This window comes from Megalobrama amblycephala, linkage group LG3, assembly GCF_018812025.1.
Source record: "Megalobrama amblycephala isolate DHTTF-2021 linkage group LG3, ASM1881202v1, whole genome shotgun sequence".
Classification (NCBI taxonomy): Eukaryota; Metazoa; Chordata; class Actinopteri; order Cypriniformes; family Xenocyprididae; genus Megalobrama; species Megalobrama amblycephala.
In genome coordinates this window covers 27,876,698-27,893,700 of record NC_063046.1, presented here as the reverse complement: position 1 = coordinate 27,893,700, position 17,003 = coordinate 27,876,698, and the positions used below count along the sequence as shown (strand labels likewise).

At 35.4% G+C, this 17,003-nt stretch overlaps 1 protein-coding gene across 3 annotated transcripts in view; it reads left to right on the top strand.

The window, feature by feature from the left end:
• ptprn2 (protein tyrosine phosphatase receptor type N2) overlaps positions 1-17,003 on the top strand; it is a 217,873-nt gene that overhangs the window by 57,057 nt on the left and 143,813 nt on the right. For 2 of the 3 annotated variants that reach the window (XM_048184803.1, XM_048184804.1), the window contains 7 exons: positions 10,084-10,201; positions 10,565-10,685; positions 11,421-11,823; positions 12,421-12,657; positions 12,797-12,837; positions 12,928-13,355; positions 16,727-16,813. In XM_048184803.1, the coding sequence (XP_048040760.1) occupies positions 10,084-10,201; positions 10,565-10,685; positions 11,421-11,823; positions 12,421-12,657; positions 12,797-12,837; positions 12,928-13,355; positions 16,727-16,813 (1,435 nt within the window). The remainder of the gene's footprint in view (positions 1-10,083; positions 10,202-10,564; positions 10,686-11,420; positions 11,824-12,420; positions 12,658-12,796; positions 12,838-12,927; positions 13,356-16,726; positions 16,814-17,003) is intronic. The other variant, XM_048184806.1, reaches the window with a different exon arrangement.

Below are 17,003 nucleotides of genomic sequence, written 5' to 3'. Positions count from 1 at the left end.
TGTTTGTCAGCTTCACTAATTGGAAGATGGTTCCACATTAACTTGTGAACCCATTTGCATATTGACCCACACAACCATAGCCAGTCAAAACAAAGAATGGAAGGCATGTCTGTTGTTGAATATTTGAAGATCATGGTGTTCTCTTAAAAAAAAAAAAAAAGAAAGAATGAAAAGAAAAAGCAATAGATGACTAGAACAACCCCCCACGCATTTTTTTTTTTTTTTTAAAGGAGCAACATCAATGGCCGGGCTGCTAATTAGTAATAGCACATTATGTCAGGCTCTGTCCAAGACTTAATGAGGTGGACCTTTGCTGAGGCAAAAGGGTGCAGTGCTTGTGGGTGACAGGAAGGTAACGACTTTGTAAGTGTGTGTTTCCATAGAGGGTAAATGCTCAGCTGTCCTTGTGCTTGCTATTTCTCTTACGCTGTTCACTTTTTTTTCTTCCTATTTTTCTAAGCCATGCCAGGCTCATACATACTCCATTTGCAGTATGTATGCGATGCGTTTTTTTTTTTTTTTTTTTTTTCGTGCCGGTGTTAACAGGTTAGAACGATCACAGTGCACATGGATGCGGTCCAGGAATGCATTCCAGGAGCGTTGCTTCTGCAGCAGTGTAGCAAGTCTATTTTTGCTGTGCTACACGCGATGAATTAAAGTGACAGTGCATTGTTCACATAAAAAAAAACATAGATTGACATGAAAATGTAGTAATTTCAACATAAATGCATATAATTAAACTCTACTGTGTTTCACTTTCAACACATGGCTTTTTGCCCAGGGTAAAGCAAAGAAAACTACCCCTTATCTCACATTTAAATAAACAAGGTGATATAATGGATGGCACTCGTCTCTTTTTGGTGGTGAAAAAACAAGGTTCTTTATGACCCGCAGGTTTTCTTGTGAATGTAAACAATCTGCAAAGTTGTGAAGCCAAAAGTGCATGATAAAGTTATTGTCTCTCAAAAGAAAGAATCGACTCTGAACAGCCTAAACAAGCCGTCAGTAATTCAAACCACACTTCTGTGTGCTACACGTCACTGGGTAACACATTTGCCTAATGCCTGCCTATGGTTTACGTTGTCTGTCCACAAACAACTTGACCCGCCTTCAAATACTGTAGCTTTTTCGTGTGGTTAACATCATGTAAAGAAGACGCTGTGTCCTATGCTGTGAAAGCTAAATTGTTTTATTTTCACTTCCGAATGATGAGGCTGTGAAAAATCTGTGGTTAAAATTAATTTTTCAGTTATACCACAGCAGTACAATCCCAATCTTTTGTTGTGTTCCCATCATTTTACTGACAACTGCTTCTCAAATCTTGTGGAGTTCAACACGGGATTCGCAAAAAATTGCCGTGAAAGATGGGTCAGTACCCAGTTTATTTGGACTGGCTTGCTCCTCTAAATCACTACCTATAAGTGATTAATAATTGGTGTTTATGTTTTCTATTGATTTTTTTTTCAAAATACGTAGTTTTGTATATTATGTTGTGTACATGAACAAAATGCTTTACCGTTCATTTAATTCTACTCCACCTTAAAATAACATTAAAACTGGGCATGTATTTCTAGCAGGTAACATGTCATAAATACACAACATTTAATCAAATTACCTCATCTTTCACGGTCAAAACTGACTGCACCCACACAAGGCAGCAAATCGTGCTACATTAGTGTTGTTCTCGACAATATACCTTTGTAAAAGTGTGGATTTAAGCACTTACTAGCTTGAAGAACAAATAGCGTATACATAAAACATACCCTTCTGTGAGTTAGTTTTACCAGCAAGAATATTATTTTTGCTCTATTTTGCAACGAAAGCCACAGCAGAACTGCAGCACACAAGCTGTCTTTCGTGAACGAATCTGCAGCTTTGATTGAATCATCAATGATTCAATGACACATTCAAAAATATATCCGCTCACTTTGATACTCGGTGCATTCCAAACGGGATAAATCACCCTCCGAAGGGCACTTCGGAGTGAAAACAATCATGGCTGCCATATTGAAGGGTCGTTCCAAACCGAAGTGCTCAAAACTGGCCACTTCAAAGGGCCCTTCAGAATTAATTTCGAAGGGTACAACTGATCGACACTTCGTGCTCCCATGATCTTTTGCACAGGGAAGTTGTTTGACGTCACAGAATGGGTACAGGAGGTTAGGAGTTCGATTTTACCTATAAATGTATATATAGTATTTTTCTATACTACTGTAATATTTATACGAGTTAGATTTGGTACATTATTATAGTCAAAATGACATTGTACTTCAACAAAAATACATTATAGCTCCCTTTATCTGTCCTCAAATGTTTCAAATACATATACAATATGGTGCGATAAACCTAAATAAATAAATAAATAAACTAACGCTAAACAAAGGGCGCAGCTTGCACAATCTACTCCTCTTTTCCTCTTTTTAATGATTGTCTCGTTAAGATGACGCAGAAGTGCGTTCCAAAAGAAGAGTTTTTTTTTACCCCTACACCCTTCATCCCTTCGAAGCTCTCACTCCGGAGGTAAACCCTTTGAAGGGATTAGGGCATAGGGATGATCCCTTCCAAATGGAACACAGGGACTGAAAGAATGAATGACTCAATGATTCACTCATAAAAACAGTGACTTAACCTACTGCTGGTTTTAATGTAATATTTAAAAGTATCACTTAGTTTTTATATCATTGTATTTATTTAATTTTTTTAAAATTTTATTTAAAGCATTATTTATTTTAGGTATAGGTATTAGGTATTTATAAAGGTAAAAAAAAATGCTCTGGAAAAAAATTGTCCCCTAATGGAAAAGGTGTAACTGCAGTCTAAGTGGAAAGGTACGGTGACCAGGAGGGGACATGTTCAGTTCACTTAGTTTTGTCGTAGCCACGAGATATTAATTCGTGGGAACGTGATAATAAATCCTTATGTCGTGGCCACGCGACGTAAAGTCGTGGCCTCGAGATCATATGGTGAGGGAACGATATATTTTTCTCGTGGCCACGACTTCATTATGTTGAGGGAACGACATCTATTTCTCATGGCCACGAGTTTAATGCGTAAACAACCTGCGCGACCATGGCAACCTGGAATTATCAGAAACGGATAGGCCTATAATAATATTTATTTTTAATTAAGAATGATAAAATAATGGCGGAATTAAGAAATGATTATATTAATATATTATTTGAATGTTGTCTATATAGTCAACATTGTGCGCAATGTAAGCTATAAATAGCCTATTAGCCTATATCATGCGCAGTGTTGCCAATAGACAGCATTCAAATAAAGTTTATCTTTTTTTTTTTTTTTTTTTTTGTTGCTTAAATATTCTTTTTAACGTATTAATAATAATAACTTATTCGAAATTTATTCGAATGCTGTCAAGGGTAGGAGGGACTGCAAATGATAACAGACGCTCATTTAGCCTATCTTCACATAGGCTAGTCAATATAGTCATAAAGTCACATTTTCATTGGCATGATCGGGAATTTAAAGTATTTACAAAATATAGCTAACATAGCCTACAGAAACGTGAAGAGATATGGGAAATGAAGGGGGAAATAAAGCAAATAGGGCTACATAACAAAATAATGTAACCAATAATGTTAATAATAATAATAATGATACATATAAAAATATGAAATAAAAATTAACAATCAGTGAATGGATTGAAAAGACTGTTGGATGTGATAAAAATATACACGGCATATTCTAATATTTATTGCTTCATTCGAATGCTGCTATACTATAGGCATCGCACACAACACAATAGGCAATATGTTAATATAACCACTTCTTAATTCCGCGCTTTTTCTTAATTAAAAATATTATTGGCCTATCCATTTCTGATAATTCCAGGTTGCCATGGTCGCGCTGGTTGTTTACGCATTTAACTCGTGGCCATGAGAAATAATGTCGTTCCCTCAAAATAATGAAGTCGTGGCCACGAGAAAAATATATCGTTACCTCAACAAAATGATCTCGTGGCCACGACTTATTATCACGATCCCACGAATTAATATCTTGTGGCCATGACATATTATCACGTTCCCACGAGTTTATATGTCGTGGCCATGACAAAACTAAGTGAACCGAACACGTCCCCTCCCGGTCACCGTAGAAAGGCGACGCAGAAGGATGTTAAATCCCTCAGGGGGTACGACACTCTAAAAAGTTTGAGAACCACAGAATGAGGGATATGTAGAATTGCATATCCTGCTACTGTGCTACTGTTAAGTGTGCTACTGCTAAGAGTGCAATGTCAATACAGCCTGTTACCTTGATTCACATTTTTCATAAGCTTAAATGAATTGGTCTAAAGAGAAAAATTATAATGACTATTTTGTCTAAAGACTACATATAAAATAGCTATCAAAATTAATGTTGGTAACTGTAATTTGACTAAAAGTAATGACTAAGACTTGACAAAAAATGCGATGACTTTTCGTCGAGGTAACACTTTAGAATACTGATCCTTCATTAATGAATAACTACACAGGAACAAATGAATAATGCATTATTAATACTATAGTAACTACTATTAACTAACAAGTAACTCTGATGAATGAATTAGTAAGTAATAGTGCTCAGTTGTAGGTGGTAGTTCACTATTAACTAATCAGTAACTACTGTTTTTTCATACCTCTAAGAGAACTACTAAGAACTACTATATACAGGTTCATAATTAACATGAATGATGCATAATGTATAATTAATTCTAAAGTAAAGGCCTTGGTAAACCACTAGTAATGACTGAAGTATTACTAAATACTTAATAAAGAATTACTAATTATTTGGATCAGTATTCTAAAGTGAAAAACATGATAACTCTCTAGTAACTACTGAAGTCATTGTAAACTTTTGATGTTTTTGTACAGTAATTCCTTATGATATATTTGGTAACACTTAAGTAATTACTAGTGGGTTACTATGATCTTCACTTTAGAATACTGATCCAAAAAAGTAGTAGTTACTTTAGAGTTATATAGTAACTCTTGAGTTATTACTATCCAATACTTTACAAAAACCTCAAAAGTTTACAGTGACTTCAGTAGTTACTAGAGAGTTATCATGTTTTTCACTTTAGAATACTGATCCAAATAATTAGTAATTCCTTCTTAGGTATTTGGTAATACTTCACTCATTACTAGTGGTTTACCAAAGCCTTTACTATAGAATTAATTATACATTATTCATTATTCACATTAATTACGAACCTGTATATAGTAGTTCTTAGTAGTTCTCTGGGAGGAATGAAAAAAACAGTAGTTACTGATTAGTTAATAGTGAACTACCACCTACAGCTGAGCACTGTTACTTACTAATTCATTCATCAGAGTTACTTGTTAGTTAATAGTAGTTACTAGAGTGTTAATAATGCATTACTCATTTGTTCCTGTGTAGTTATTCATTAATGAAGGATCAGTATTCTAAAGTGTTACCTTCGTCGACTTTGACAGTGACTAAAATGTGACAAAAACTAAAGAGCATTTTTGTCTGAAGATAAAGACTAGGACTAAAACAAAATGGCTGCAAAAATTAACACTGGCTGACATTTACCACTGAGAAATGTCCTGCTCCAGTCATGCTTCCGATTGAGTTTCTGGTTGATCGACTACTTCAGATGTTTCATTGTCAGACTCGGGCTCGAATTGATAAGGTAATATCGATGCCATCTTTTCTGTCCATACATTGTATACAATCTCTTGAGAATTGATAAGCCTCCGTAGCTGTAATTCAGTTATGACAATGGGCGTTTTGTTTTCGACACGCGCTGTACACGATAGACCAATCACAACAGACTGGGCCATCTGACCAATCAGAGCAGAGTAGGCTCACGGAAAGGAGGGGGTTAGAGAGACTAAATCTTTGAACTGCTTCGACCGAATCGTTTAAGAATCTTTGAGAAGTGAGGTGATATTAAATGTATATTATGAGAAAACGAAAGTGTTTTTTGACCTTGCATGTAAACCTTATGTAGGAGACTCCCAAAATAATATTGGGAACCTTAAAAATGGCAAAACTGGTTAATGCATTTAAACGTGAATGATTGTGTAATGAATAAATATTGTGTTTGTGGCATACAGCTGCGGATCAATTGCGCACTGCAAACGTCATGTGAAAGCACAGTGTGCTTGTGCTCCTTCTGCACCACATACGTACTGTAATGCGTACTGCAAACGGAGTATATGTGAACCTGGCCTCAGAGTTTTTTTGTTTTGTTTTGTTTTTTTATGAAAATATCCTTTAATTTTAGAATGTCATTGTGGCAAGCAGGGTGGGACCGAGAGCCATGGGAACGGAGTGAGGCCTTAGGCCTGTGGCACTAGTGGTAATGAGCATCACCTGTGCATCACACCCGTCTCGGAGGAGCTGCGGAAGGATAAAAGGAGGAATGACAATAGTGAAGGACGAGAGAGGACCAAGCCTGGACTTTATGTTGGTGCTTTATTTCAGTTTATGTGGCAGTCGTCCTTGGGGGGCTGCCACTTTACTTTCTTTTTCTTTCTTATTTTACTATTAAAGTTCCGTTTAACATCCACTGGTTCCCGCTGCCTCCTTCCCTTATCAACAAACCTTGTTGTAGTCATATTAATTATTTTTAGTCAGAAAAAATAACTTGTTAGTTGACGACATTAAAACCTAATTAAACCAAATATTCAAACATTTTCAATGTTGATACAGGTTTAAATTAATAGATAACAAAGTCTCTTTATGCTTTAGTTATTCATCGTTTGCATTTTAGTGTTATAGATAGAGTGAATTCACAACAAGACTTACACACTCTGGTTGGCATGTAACCATTTTGTTATATTTTCTCATTTTCATCAACTGTATGCTTTAATTAAAATTAAGCATTGTCATTATACACTTTTTTTATGTTTCATCCATATTGTTATTGATGAAATAAAAAACTTTAGTTAGCAAACATTTTCATTGGTAATTATTAAACATGTATCCTTGAATTCTCAAAAAGGCACAGCATCTCTAATGTGACATTCTCTCTCCTTCATCCAGCATGCTATGCGGTGATGTATAGAATCCACAGATTGTGGCAGATGATATTTAACTGTAAGCCAGCTGAGCTGAGCCCCCATTGTAAGCCCACAGTCTGTCTTCAGCCTTTTTTAGTGTTATATGTAAATAAGTGATTTACATTGTTCAGCCCCCCATCCCCCCCTTTCAACCCCACCCATCAGGTTTCCAAGAAAACAGATTAACAGGACTGAGTGTTGGAGGCTGGTAGAAGGCTAATGAGGTCACATCTAGGGGCTTAAGGAAATACTCTTCAGATCTTTGTTCATTCCTCCGCATCTGTGGCTGGTTAATGGCATTCCTCCCATCCATCCTTTCAATCACAGCATACCTGTGTCCCTTAGTGTGGTGAACAATCTCAAGTATGTCTGATTGGGTGGCATTTGCATAAAAGCTGAATGAACACGTTTTTGTGCACAAGATGGGATTTGATGCATCAGTTTGGTGTTTTTCTTGTCTTTCTCCTCCCTGGAATTCAGAAAGTGTTGTTAGTATTTTTATTGAGTTGAAGACAGTGGGTGGGATGGTAGAATATGGATCTTGGCCTGACCCAGTGTTGCTTCATTCCTGGTCATTCGTTCTTGGTGAGATGCAGAATTAGATTTGATGCTGACCAGAAGTTTAACATTTCTCAGAATGTGGCACTTTTTTAAAATGGTAAATTCAGGTGAATGAATGAAGTGCACTGACTGCATACATGCATACCTATACAAATTCTTCAGATTACTGTCTTCAGTCTGTAAGAAAAGATATGGACTAATTAACGTGAATACTTTGAATATCAGCAGCAAGTTATTTAAAACTCTGTTGGAAGGAAAAATAAGCAGCACTGTGCTTGAACCATGATGGTGACTTAAAATATTTCTGGGTCTTTGTAATGTTTTTTCAAATGTCAATGATTCAAGGTGTAAGCGTGTTTTTATATATATATATATATATATATATATATATATATGTGTGTGTGTATATATATATGTATATATGTGTGTGTGTGTGTATATTTGTGTATATATATATATATATATATATATATAAATATATATATATACACACACACATATATATATATATATATATATATATATATACACACACACATATATATATATATATATATATATATATACACACATACATACATACATACACACATATATATATATATGTATGTGTATGTATGTATGTATGTATGTGTATGTGTATATATATGTGTATGTATATATTTATGTATGTATGTATGTGTATGTATATATATGTGTGTGTATATATTTATGTATGTATGTATGTGTATGTATATATATGTGTGTGTATATATATGCACAGTACTGTGCAAAGTCTTGGGCACGTTAGTATTTTCAGTTATTTGTATATTTTGCTGTAGTGTGTCAGTAGGAAATATCAGTTTATATTTCCAAACGTTCCTTTTGCCATTAATTGTAATAATCCTGTGAGATTTTTGTATGCACAAGGAGTCTGACAACAGCTGGTATGCTCCACATGGAGATCTGATCTCCCCATCATTGAATCTGTCTGGGATTACATGAAGAAATAGAAAGAACTGAGACAGACTAAATCCAGAAGAACTGCGGCAATGTCTCCAATTCAGCACTGTAGCTTTGTAGGTAGGCTTCTTCAAGCGTCTGGGAGACGTTGCCACAGTTCTTCTGGATTTAGACTGTCTCAGTTTTTTTCTATTTCTTCATGTAATCCCAGATGGACTCGATGATGGTGAGATCAGGGGCCGTATTCACAAAACATCTTAAGGCTAAAAGTAGCTCCTAACTTGCCGATTTAGGAGAAAATCTTAAAAATAATGGGCGTGTCAGTCCTAATTTTTGGAGTTCTAAATTTTTGCTGTAAGAGTATTTCACAAAGCATTTTAGCACTAAAACTAGCTCCTAAATCTGTGAAACATTAGGAGTAGTCAAGAGGACTCCTAAATCACTAAGACCAAATCACAAACAGTCCTAATCCACCTAAAGACACTGAACACCATTGAGGCAATAGCAATAGAGCTTTGGGTGCTGAACCTTTTCTTCATAAATGCAATACATTTTGATTTATAGATTTGAATCTACGATGAGACGCCAAAAAAAAAAAAAAAACTTTAACAAATAAATAAATATTGTCTGATTATCTGTGGCAATGGTTTTCATGAGTTCACACTTACAAATGATTGAATAGAGTAAAAAAAAATATATATAATAATATAATATAATTTGTCGCTTGAATTCTGCATTCCCTTGAGATGAAGACATCCAAGAGGTGGACAATTAACTGTATATACTAGTTTAATTAGTGACACTTAGCCTACATTTTAAAACCAATATGGCAACATTTTTATTAAAAAAATATTTATTTGAATAGGTCAACATTTGTATTTTAAAACCTTTATTTTAATGTGGAAACATGACACCTCATTCTACAATATTTCTATGATTAAATCGCTGACTCCTCCCTCATCAGCCAATCACTGTGTGTTTACTCCATAGCAACGAGGTCAACCCCGCCCTTACTCTTAGCTTAAGACTTCAGTCTATTCCTTAGTAAAAGTTTGTCTCAGCAGCTTTGTGAATAGGTTTTAAGAGAAAACTCTTTACTGCTATTTAGGAGAACTCTTAGTGGTAAGATAAAATGTTTTGTGAATACGGCCCCAGATCTCTTTGTGGAGCATACCGGCTGTTGTCAGACTCCAAATGCATACAAAAATCTCACTGGATTAATACAATTAATTGGAAATGTAAATGGATATTTCCTACTGACACACTACAGCAAAAGATATAAATAACTGGCTTAAAACAATTATATGAGGTGAAAATACTAATGTGCGTAAGACTTTTGCACAGTACTGTGTGTATAAACCCTTTTTAGACCTTGAATCTGTGACAAAATATTTTAAGATTTATATATATATATATATATATATATATATATATATATATATATATATATATATATATATATATATATATATATATAATGTATATGTAAAAAAGAATCCAGTTAGTTTATGTATATGCTGCTTTATGGTTCTGTCTGACCCTTTTATTATAGGATATACTTGGCAGGATGACACAACACAGGAGGTAATCTCCAAAGAGCTCTCACAACTACCCAAGGTTCCTCTTGGAGGATTTACAAACACCTTTTCTCATTTCAATGGCAATTCCAGGTGAGCTCTTAAATCCTCTGTTGTGTTAAGTGTCTGTGACAGTAATGTGTTTATGGAAACTTTTGTTGTTGTTGTGTTTTATTAATTCATGTTCATTCAGAATTCATTAATTAATGTTGATTTATAAAACTTTAAATGTTAAAATGTAATAGTATATGTACAAACGAAGATTAATCAAGATTAAAAAATACTGTAAACGTATTGTTCATTAATAGCTAATGCACTTTAATGTTGGAAAATTGAACCTTATAGTAAAGTGATAATCCGATATGGACAGGTTTGTATTCTAGGCACATTTTATCTACTAAAATCTGTTTATTTTTAAACTTGGAATTGTATTTTAAACATTCCCAATGGGAACAGGAAGCTAAAGGCTCAGAAAGAAGAACTGAGCAGGACACTGCAAAGGTACCTTCAAGGTTTCCTGCCTTCTGATGTTGCCTCCTTCAAACAGAGTCCTCAAGGGCAGCAAGTGCTTTGGAAGGTAAATTTCTAACAGCAATAGATATGAATAGAGCTGTATACTCACATATCACTTGAAATCTACGGATACAGATTGACTATATGGCATCTCTCCTTAAAAGTGAACTGATTTCTGAAAGGTCTTAACTTCATCTTGGCACTGTACACAATTGGGCATAAACTACCATGCATACATAGATAAGATGTTGTTTTGTACAAAATATGGCGGTTTATAAATGCAAAACAATATTGTAATGCACTTCTATATAACAGAGTGCTCTGCACTTCATTAGACAACTGTCAGACAAGCACATAGCTACTGGGGACATCTACAGGAGTACAAGAACCTGCTTGGTACCCACATCACCAAACAGTTGTTCTTGAAGTTAGCAGTTGTGCGAGTTGAAAAGTTCACTGCACTATTGAACATTAGTACCCTGCAGTGCTTTTGGAGCCAGCGTGTGTATGTGGTGGTTTGTTCATCGAAGCCCACCCTGCTGTTCTAAAGTCAGTTTGGCCTTCTATTCTAATCTCTCAAATAGAGCAGAACAATATGCAGAGAAAAAAGAGGGAGGCTAATACTCATGCATTGTATTTCTTTGCACTTTAAACCATTATTATCTTTGATCAGTCTTTGATAATGATTTTTTTTACAAAAACATTTCCTTAACAAACTGGTACCATATGCATATTATCATTTTTGAAAGAGGAATATTTCTGTTTTTTGTTTTTGTTTTTTTTAATTCTTCTCTCTCAGTATAAGGGAGATGGACCCCATAATCATAAGAGTTTTATGCAGCTCAAAGAGAAGCCTCCTTCACCCCACGTCTCCTTCCTACAAGGCCGAACTGATCTCCAGGCCATTGTGGAACAGCCTCCCCCAGGTCAATCATTCTTCATTGGTTTTGAACAGGATCGTACTGAAGTCCCGCTTGCTGAGCATCAGCAGTATCAAGCTGGGCCCATGAGAGCACAAGATCCCGGTAAAGGTCAAACACAGGGAAAGCTGCGTTACTTCAGCCTTCAGCGAACTCCTGCTACCAAAATAGAAAAACTGCCAGGAGCTTCCAAGCAACCTCCAAAGCCCCAAATCGAAAATATGTTTTTCAAATCTTCAGCAAGCAGCCCTGCTTACAAGGAGGCCCTTAGTTCAGTAGATGGTGAGCTTCTTCTATATACATATATGTACCTGTATGTGTATATATGTATATTTATATAAATGTGTATATTTACATTTATATTTAAAAAAGAAGCCAGGAAAAGTGAACAAGGAAATTTAATTCTCACATTATGTTCAATCAAAGTCATTTTATGTTAATAAGGAGAAACAGTCATTTTACGTTATGTTGGCTGGGATGAGTTTTTGCATTATAATTATCCATATTCAGGATCCGTCTGAAGTGACTGAAGTAACAGTGATGTCATTACAATTTCTTTCCAGAAACTTAAAAATGCACAATTATTACATTATACATTTAGCTTAATCAGAAAGAGACTGAGGTAGAGATGGGAAACAGTCTGGCTCCAAATATGTTGCATGTCGGATGAATTTAACATAGGAAAAATGTGGTGTACAATTGCCCTATTAGGGGCATTTATTGGACTGCATGCAAAAACTGACAGGTTTGTGATGGGCTTACTTTTAATCTTTTTTAACTGAATAGGGGGTTATACAAATTAGAGCAGGGTGGTTCTTGTACACTTGCAAAAAAACTTTATCAGTCTGTTTTTCTATCTTTGCCTTTGTGTTCTATCAGAGAAGTTCATTGACAGAGTGGTTAACCAGCTCGGCCGTCAGAGCGTCAATGTGGATACTTTAACCCCAAAGGACCTGGACCAGCTCTCCAAGGTCATTACCCAGGCCTTGCAGGTGGTGGATGGAGTGGAAGGGGTCAAAGGTAGAGAAGCCACACAGGATGAAGTGGAGGTGAAGAGGGAACCCAGTGAAGAGTTACATCAGATGGAGAAACTAGAAGACATCACCACACATAAAGGTAGTAACCCCTTTAACAAAGACAAATATTTGATTAGGTCCTTGTTACACGTTACAGCCCAGTTACAGCCCTTAAATTTTGAAAATTTTGATCAATAAAGAGCCATGATCTTTTCCATAATTTTACATTCTGTTCACAGAAACTCAAACGGAAAAAAATGGCCTTAAATCTGATGACAAGGTAATGTGTTGATATGAATAGGTCCATCTGACTATGATATATCTCAGTGATGAAGTCAATAGAATTCCCTGAGTAATTTTCTATTTCCAGGACAAAGGTTTTATCAGCCAGCTGCTTGAATTCCTGGATCATAACTCTGGCCATGGACCTGCTCGTCCTCCCCAAGCAGAAGAGCCTTTTCTGGGGTACATCAACCAGCCAAATGCTGGAAGCCCATTGAGAGCTAGTTTGGAGAACGTCCAGAGCCGGACAACGCAAACAGACCTGGACCTGATGAGGAAGAAAATGGAACCTGACACTTTGGCTATAGAGCCAATGGTGGACGCTGAGGTAGAGCAGTGGATGCACGGTACTGAAGCCTCTCCGGAAGTAAAACCAGAGGTTCAACCAGGAAAAGTGCCACAAAAAAATTCCATGGAGAAAGAGGAGGTGGAAAAGAAGGGTGTGAGAGTAGAGGTGGATATTTCAGCATATTCAAGTCCACATGACGGTGACTTTGGATATATTATTACTGAAGAGTAAGTAAGAATAGAAACACTTTCATAGCTATCTTGAGTAACAAGATGTTTGCACTCATGTAGGACACATGGGTCTAAAGTATTCTTTTGAAATAGTCTCATCTGCTCATCAAGACTGCGTTTATTTGATCAAAAATACAGTAAAACCCTAATATTGTGTAATATTATTACCATTTAATATAAATGTATTCTGTTTTAATATATTTTAAAATGTAATTTATTCCTGTGATAGCAAAGCTGATTTTTCAGCAGCCATTACTCCAGTCTTCAGTGTCACATGATTTGGTGCTCAAAAAACATAGATAATAACATAATTATTATCAATGTTGAAAACAGTTGTGCTGCTTGATATTTTTGTGGAAACCATGATATATATTTATTTCACGATTCTTTGATGAATAGAAAGCATTTATTTGAAATTAGGCTAGGTAAAAAATATTGATTTCTCAATTTTAATTGATTCTTTATTTTTGAAGTGATATAGTCTTACAACCCCAAGAATCAATCTTTTAGTCTATGCTGTTTTCAGTTGATGAACAGTTATTCAGTTGTATCACGCCTCCCATCCAATAAATCACAATAATCTTTGTCCTTTGTTACTTCTTATATGAAACTAAGTCTCGGATTTCAAATTCTGTCCATTTTATTATGAAATTAAAACAATAAATAACTTTGGTGCTCTATAATGTGACAGGTCACTGTAGCACCTCAGTTCAAGCGGCACATGAACTGATCATCTCTTTGGCTTCATTACTAGTTAAAGCACATTATTGTTTACAGCATTAGTTGAGAGATTTTTTGTGCCTGAGATATATATATAGTGGCATGCGAAAGTTTGGGAACCCCTTGCAGAATCTGTGAAAATATGAATCATTTTATCAAAATAAGAGATCATACAAAATGCATGTTATTTTTTTATTTAGTACTGTCCTGAGTAAGATGTTTTACAAAAAATATGTTTATATATAGCCTACAAGACAAAAAAATAGCTGAATTTATTATTAGTTAAAGCACACTGATGCACCAGAAAGAAACACAATGCATTAAGAGCCGGGGGTGAAAACAGGATAAAGATGTCCAATTTTTTCTTATTTTGTTAAAAAAACAAATCCCCCCCCCGGCTCTTAATGCATCATGTTTCCTTCTGGAGCATCAGTGAATGTTTGAACCTTTTTTAATAGTTGTGTTTGAGTCCCTCAGTTGTCTTAAGTGTGAAAACACAGATCTCAAAATCATTCAGTCACTGCTGGAAAGGGTTCAAATACGCAAAAGATTCTGGAAAACCGAAGAATCTGCAGGACCTGGAGGATTTTTCTGAAGAACAGAGCTCAGTTTAACTGCTCAGGACAAACAAGAGACTCATGAACAACCATCACAAAACAAAAAAACAGTCGTAGATCATCCAGGTAACCACACACAGTATTAAGAATCAGTGATTCACAAACTTTTTAACGGGGTCATTTTAATAAATTCAGCTATTTTTTTGTCTTGTGGACTATATATAAACATATTTTTTTGTAAAATATCTTACTCAGGACAGTACTAAATAACAAATAACATGCATTTTGTATGATCTCTCTTATTTTGATAAAATTATTCACATTTTCACAGATTCTGCAAGGGGTTCCCAAACTTTCACATGCCACTGTGTATATATATATATATATATATATAAATATTTATTTATTTATTTATTTATTTTTTTTTGCTTCAGTCATTTTTAAAGTTTTACAAAATCACTGATGTAACATTTAATTTATTTTTCAAAATTATTTTGCAGTGTATCCTATTCCAGTATTTCATCAGAGTCTGTGCATTCACAAATGTCTGTGCTAAGCCCTAAAATGTCCCACCCCTGAAACAACCTGAAACAACTTTTTTCTCACATATTTATTCCTTCTGTATTATTAAAAATATTTTTACTTTTGTTGTATTGTATAAATTGCATAAAAACCGATTGTTATATAAAATATTTAAAGATAGATATCATTATAGATAAATTATAATTTAAATCATGATCTTTGGCAGTTGTTACTAGAGTTTCTGCATATATTTAGGCTACATTTTGTGTTGCTTAAAATAAGTTAAACTGTAATTTCTATGCAGAATGGAGCCTTTCACTCTCACAGTCACATTTTCTCTTATGATTCAGTGTCCATGCTCAGTTTGTTACTGCATTCCTTACTGCAATTTATTTGGTTTCCCTCAGCTGTCCTCTTCATGTATATTGGTCTCAGTGTGTAAATTGTGTGTGTGTGTGTGTGTGTGTTGTGCACAGTACATCCCTCAAAGAGAAAGATGATGGTATCCACAGCCTCTGCATCTCCAATAACTTGATTTATCTCACTGACACTCCAGGTTTTTGGCTTACTTATTGCAGTTCCATTTAACTTGGAGTACCTGAAATGCATATTCTCAAAAAGGAGATTTAAAAGTGTGTATTGGAAGGGAGTTTTAGGTGTGAAAAGGCATCAGGAATGCAGTTGTACTCTAGCATGTTCTAATACTAATCTAGCACTTTCTTTTTCATGTGTGTCAATACACTTCCATTTGGATGCTTATTCTTTAAGCTTGTGTGCAAGTCGCTTGGTGTGTGTTTGCACGTGTTCTGATGTGTGAGCGAGTGTGTGCGTTTTTAACTCGGGCTGGCATGGCCATATCATAAAGACATCACACTTCACAGAGATTCCATTTACACCTTATTGTTTGCCTCATTGCTGGAAAATACAGGTGATTTATCAAAGCATGCAAGCCACCTGTGTCCTATTCCCTATGTGTTTTTATGCACTCTCTGCTCTCTGTATTCCTCCTATGTGCTGTGTTCACTGTTTCAATATTGTGTTGTTTATGGTATCCATCCAGCAGCACCCAGATCTGTGTAGTTAAATGTTTATATTCATATTTAGTGCTTTGTATTAATTTCTGCAATCTCAAGGTTTGAGAACCTCTGTTGTAGTCCTAAATAATAGTTACTATAATACTATAATAGTATTACTATGGACATGAATCATACCTCAAATCGAGCAGCTATTACTGTACTATTACTGTTTTAAAAGATTGGACTTTTGATTTCAAAAGCCTGACAGACAATAAAAGGGGAGAAAAACATCTTATAGACTTAGAGTGAAGCAGAGACCTGAATCAGTCCTGAATATCAGAGCCTTAAGAAAAGGCTTTTTTGAGTTTCTGCCAGTAAGCAACCACCTACAGTAGCTACTGCATGGCGATTACACAGAACATTTTTGTAAATGCCCTGGCAACCACCCACAAGACCGTAGCTTTGTAGCAGCACATTTTCTTGTGAAAATGTACAAATCTATGTAATTATTCTTTGTTTATTTCTCTTCTCCTTTTTGTCTTTTCTGTCCTAGTTCCCTGTCCACTGATCAGGGGCTGAAACTCATGGAGCACTTAGCTGAGAGAGTTAGCCTTCATGTAACAGATTTTCTACAACTCTCGTAAGTATACACACAGACACACACTCACAAAAACGTACTTGTTGAAGACAGTCTCATGCTGGTGGACACACTAATGGCACTAATGGAACACTCAACCTGTGGTTTTGTTTTGTTTTTCCATTTCGCAGTATAGTTTGGGCTAAGTACTTATTTTCAAGTGATAGCTTAGTGATTATGAGTGTGTTCTGAA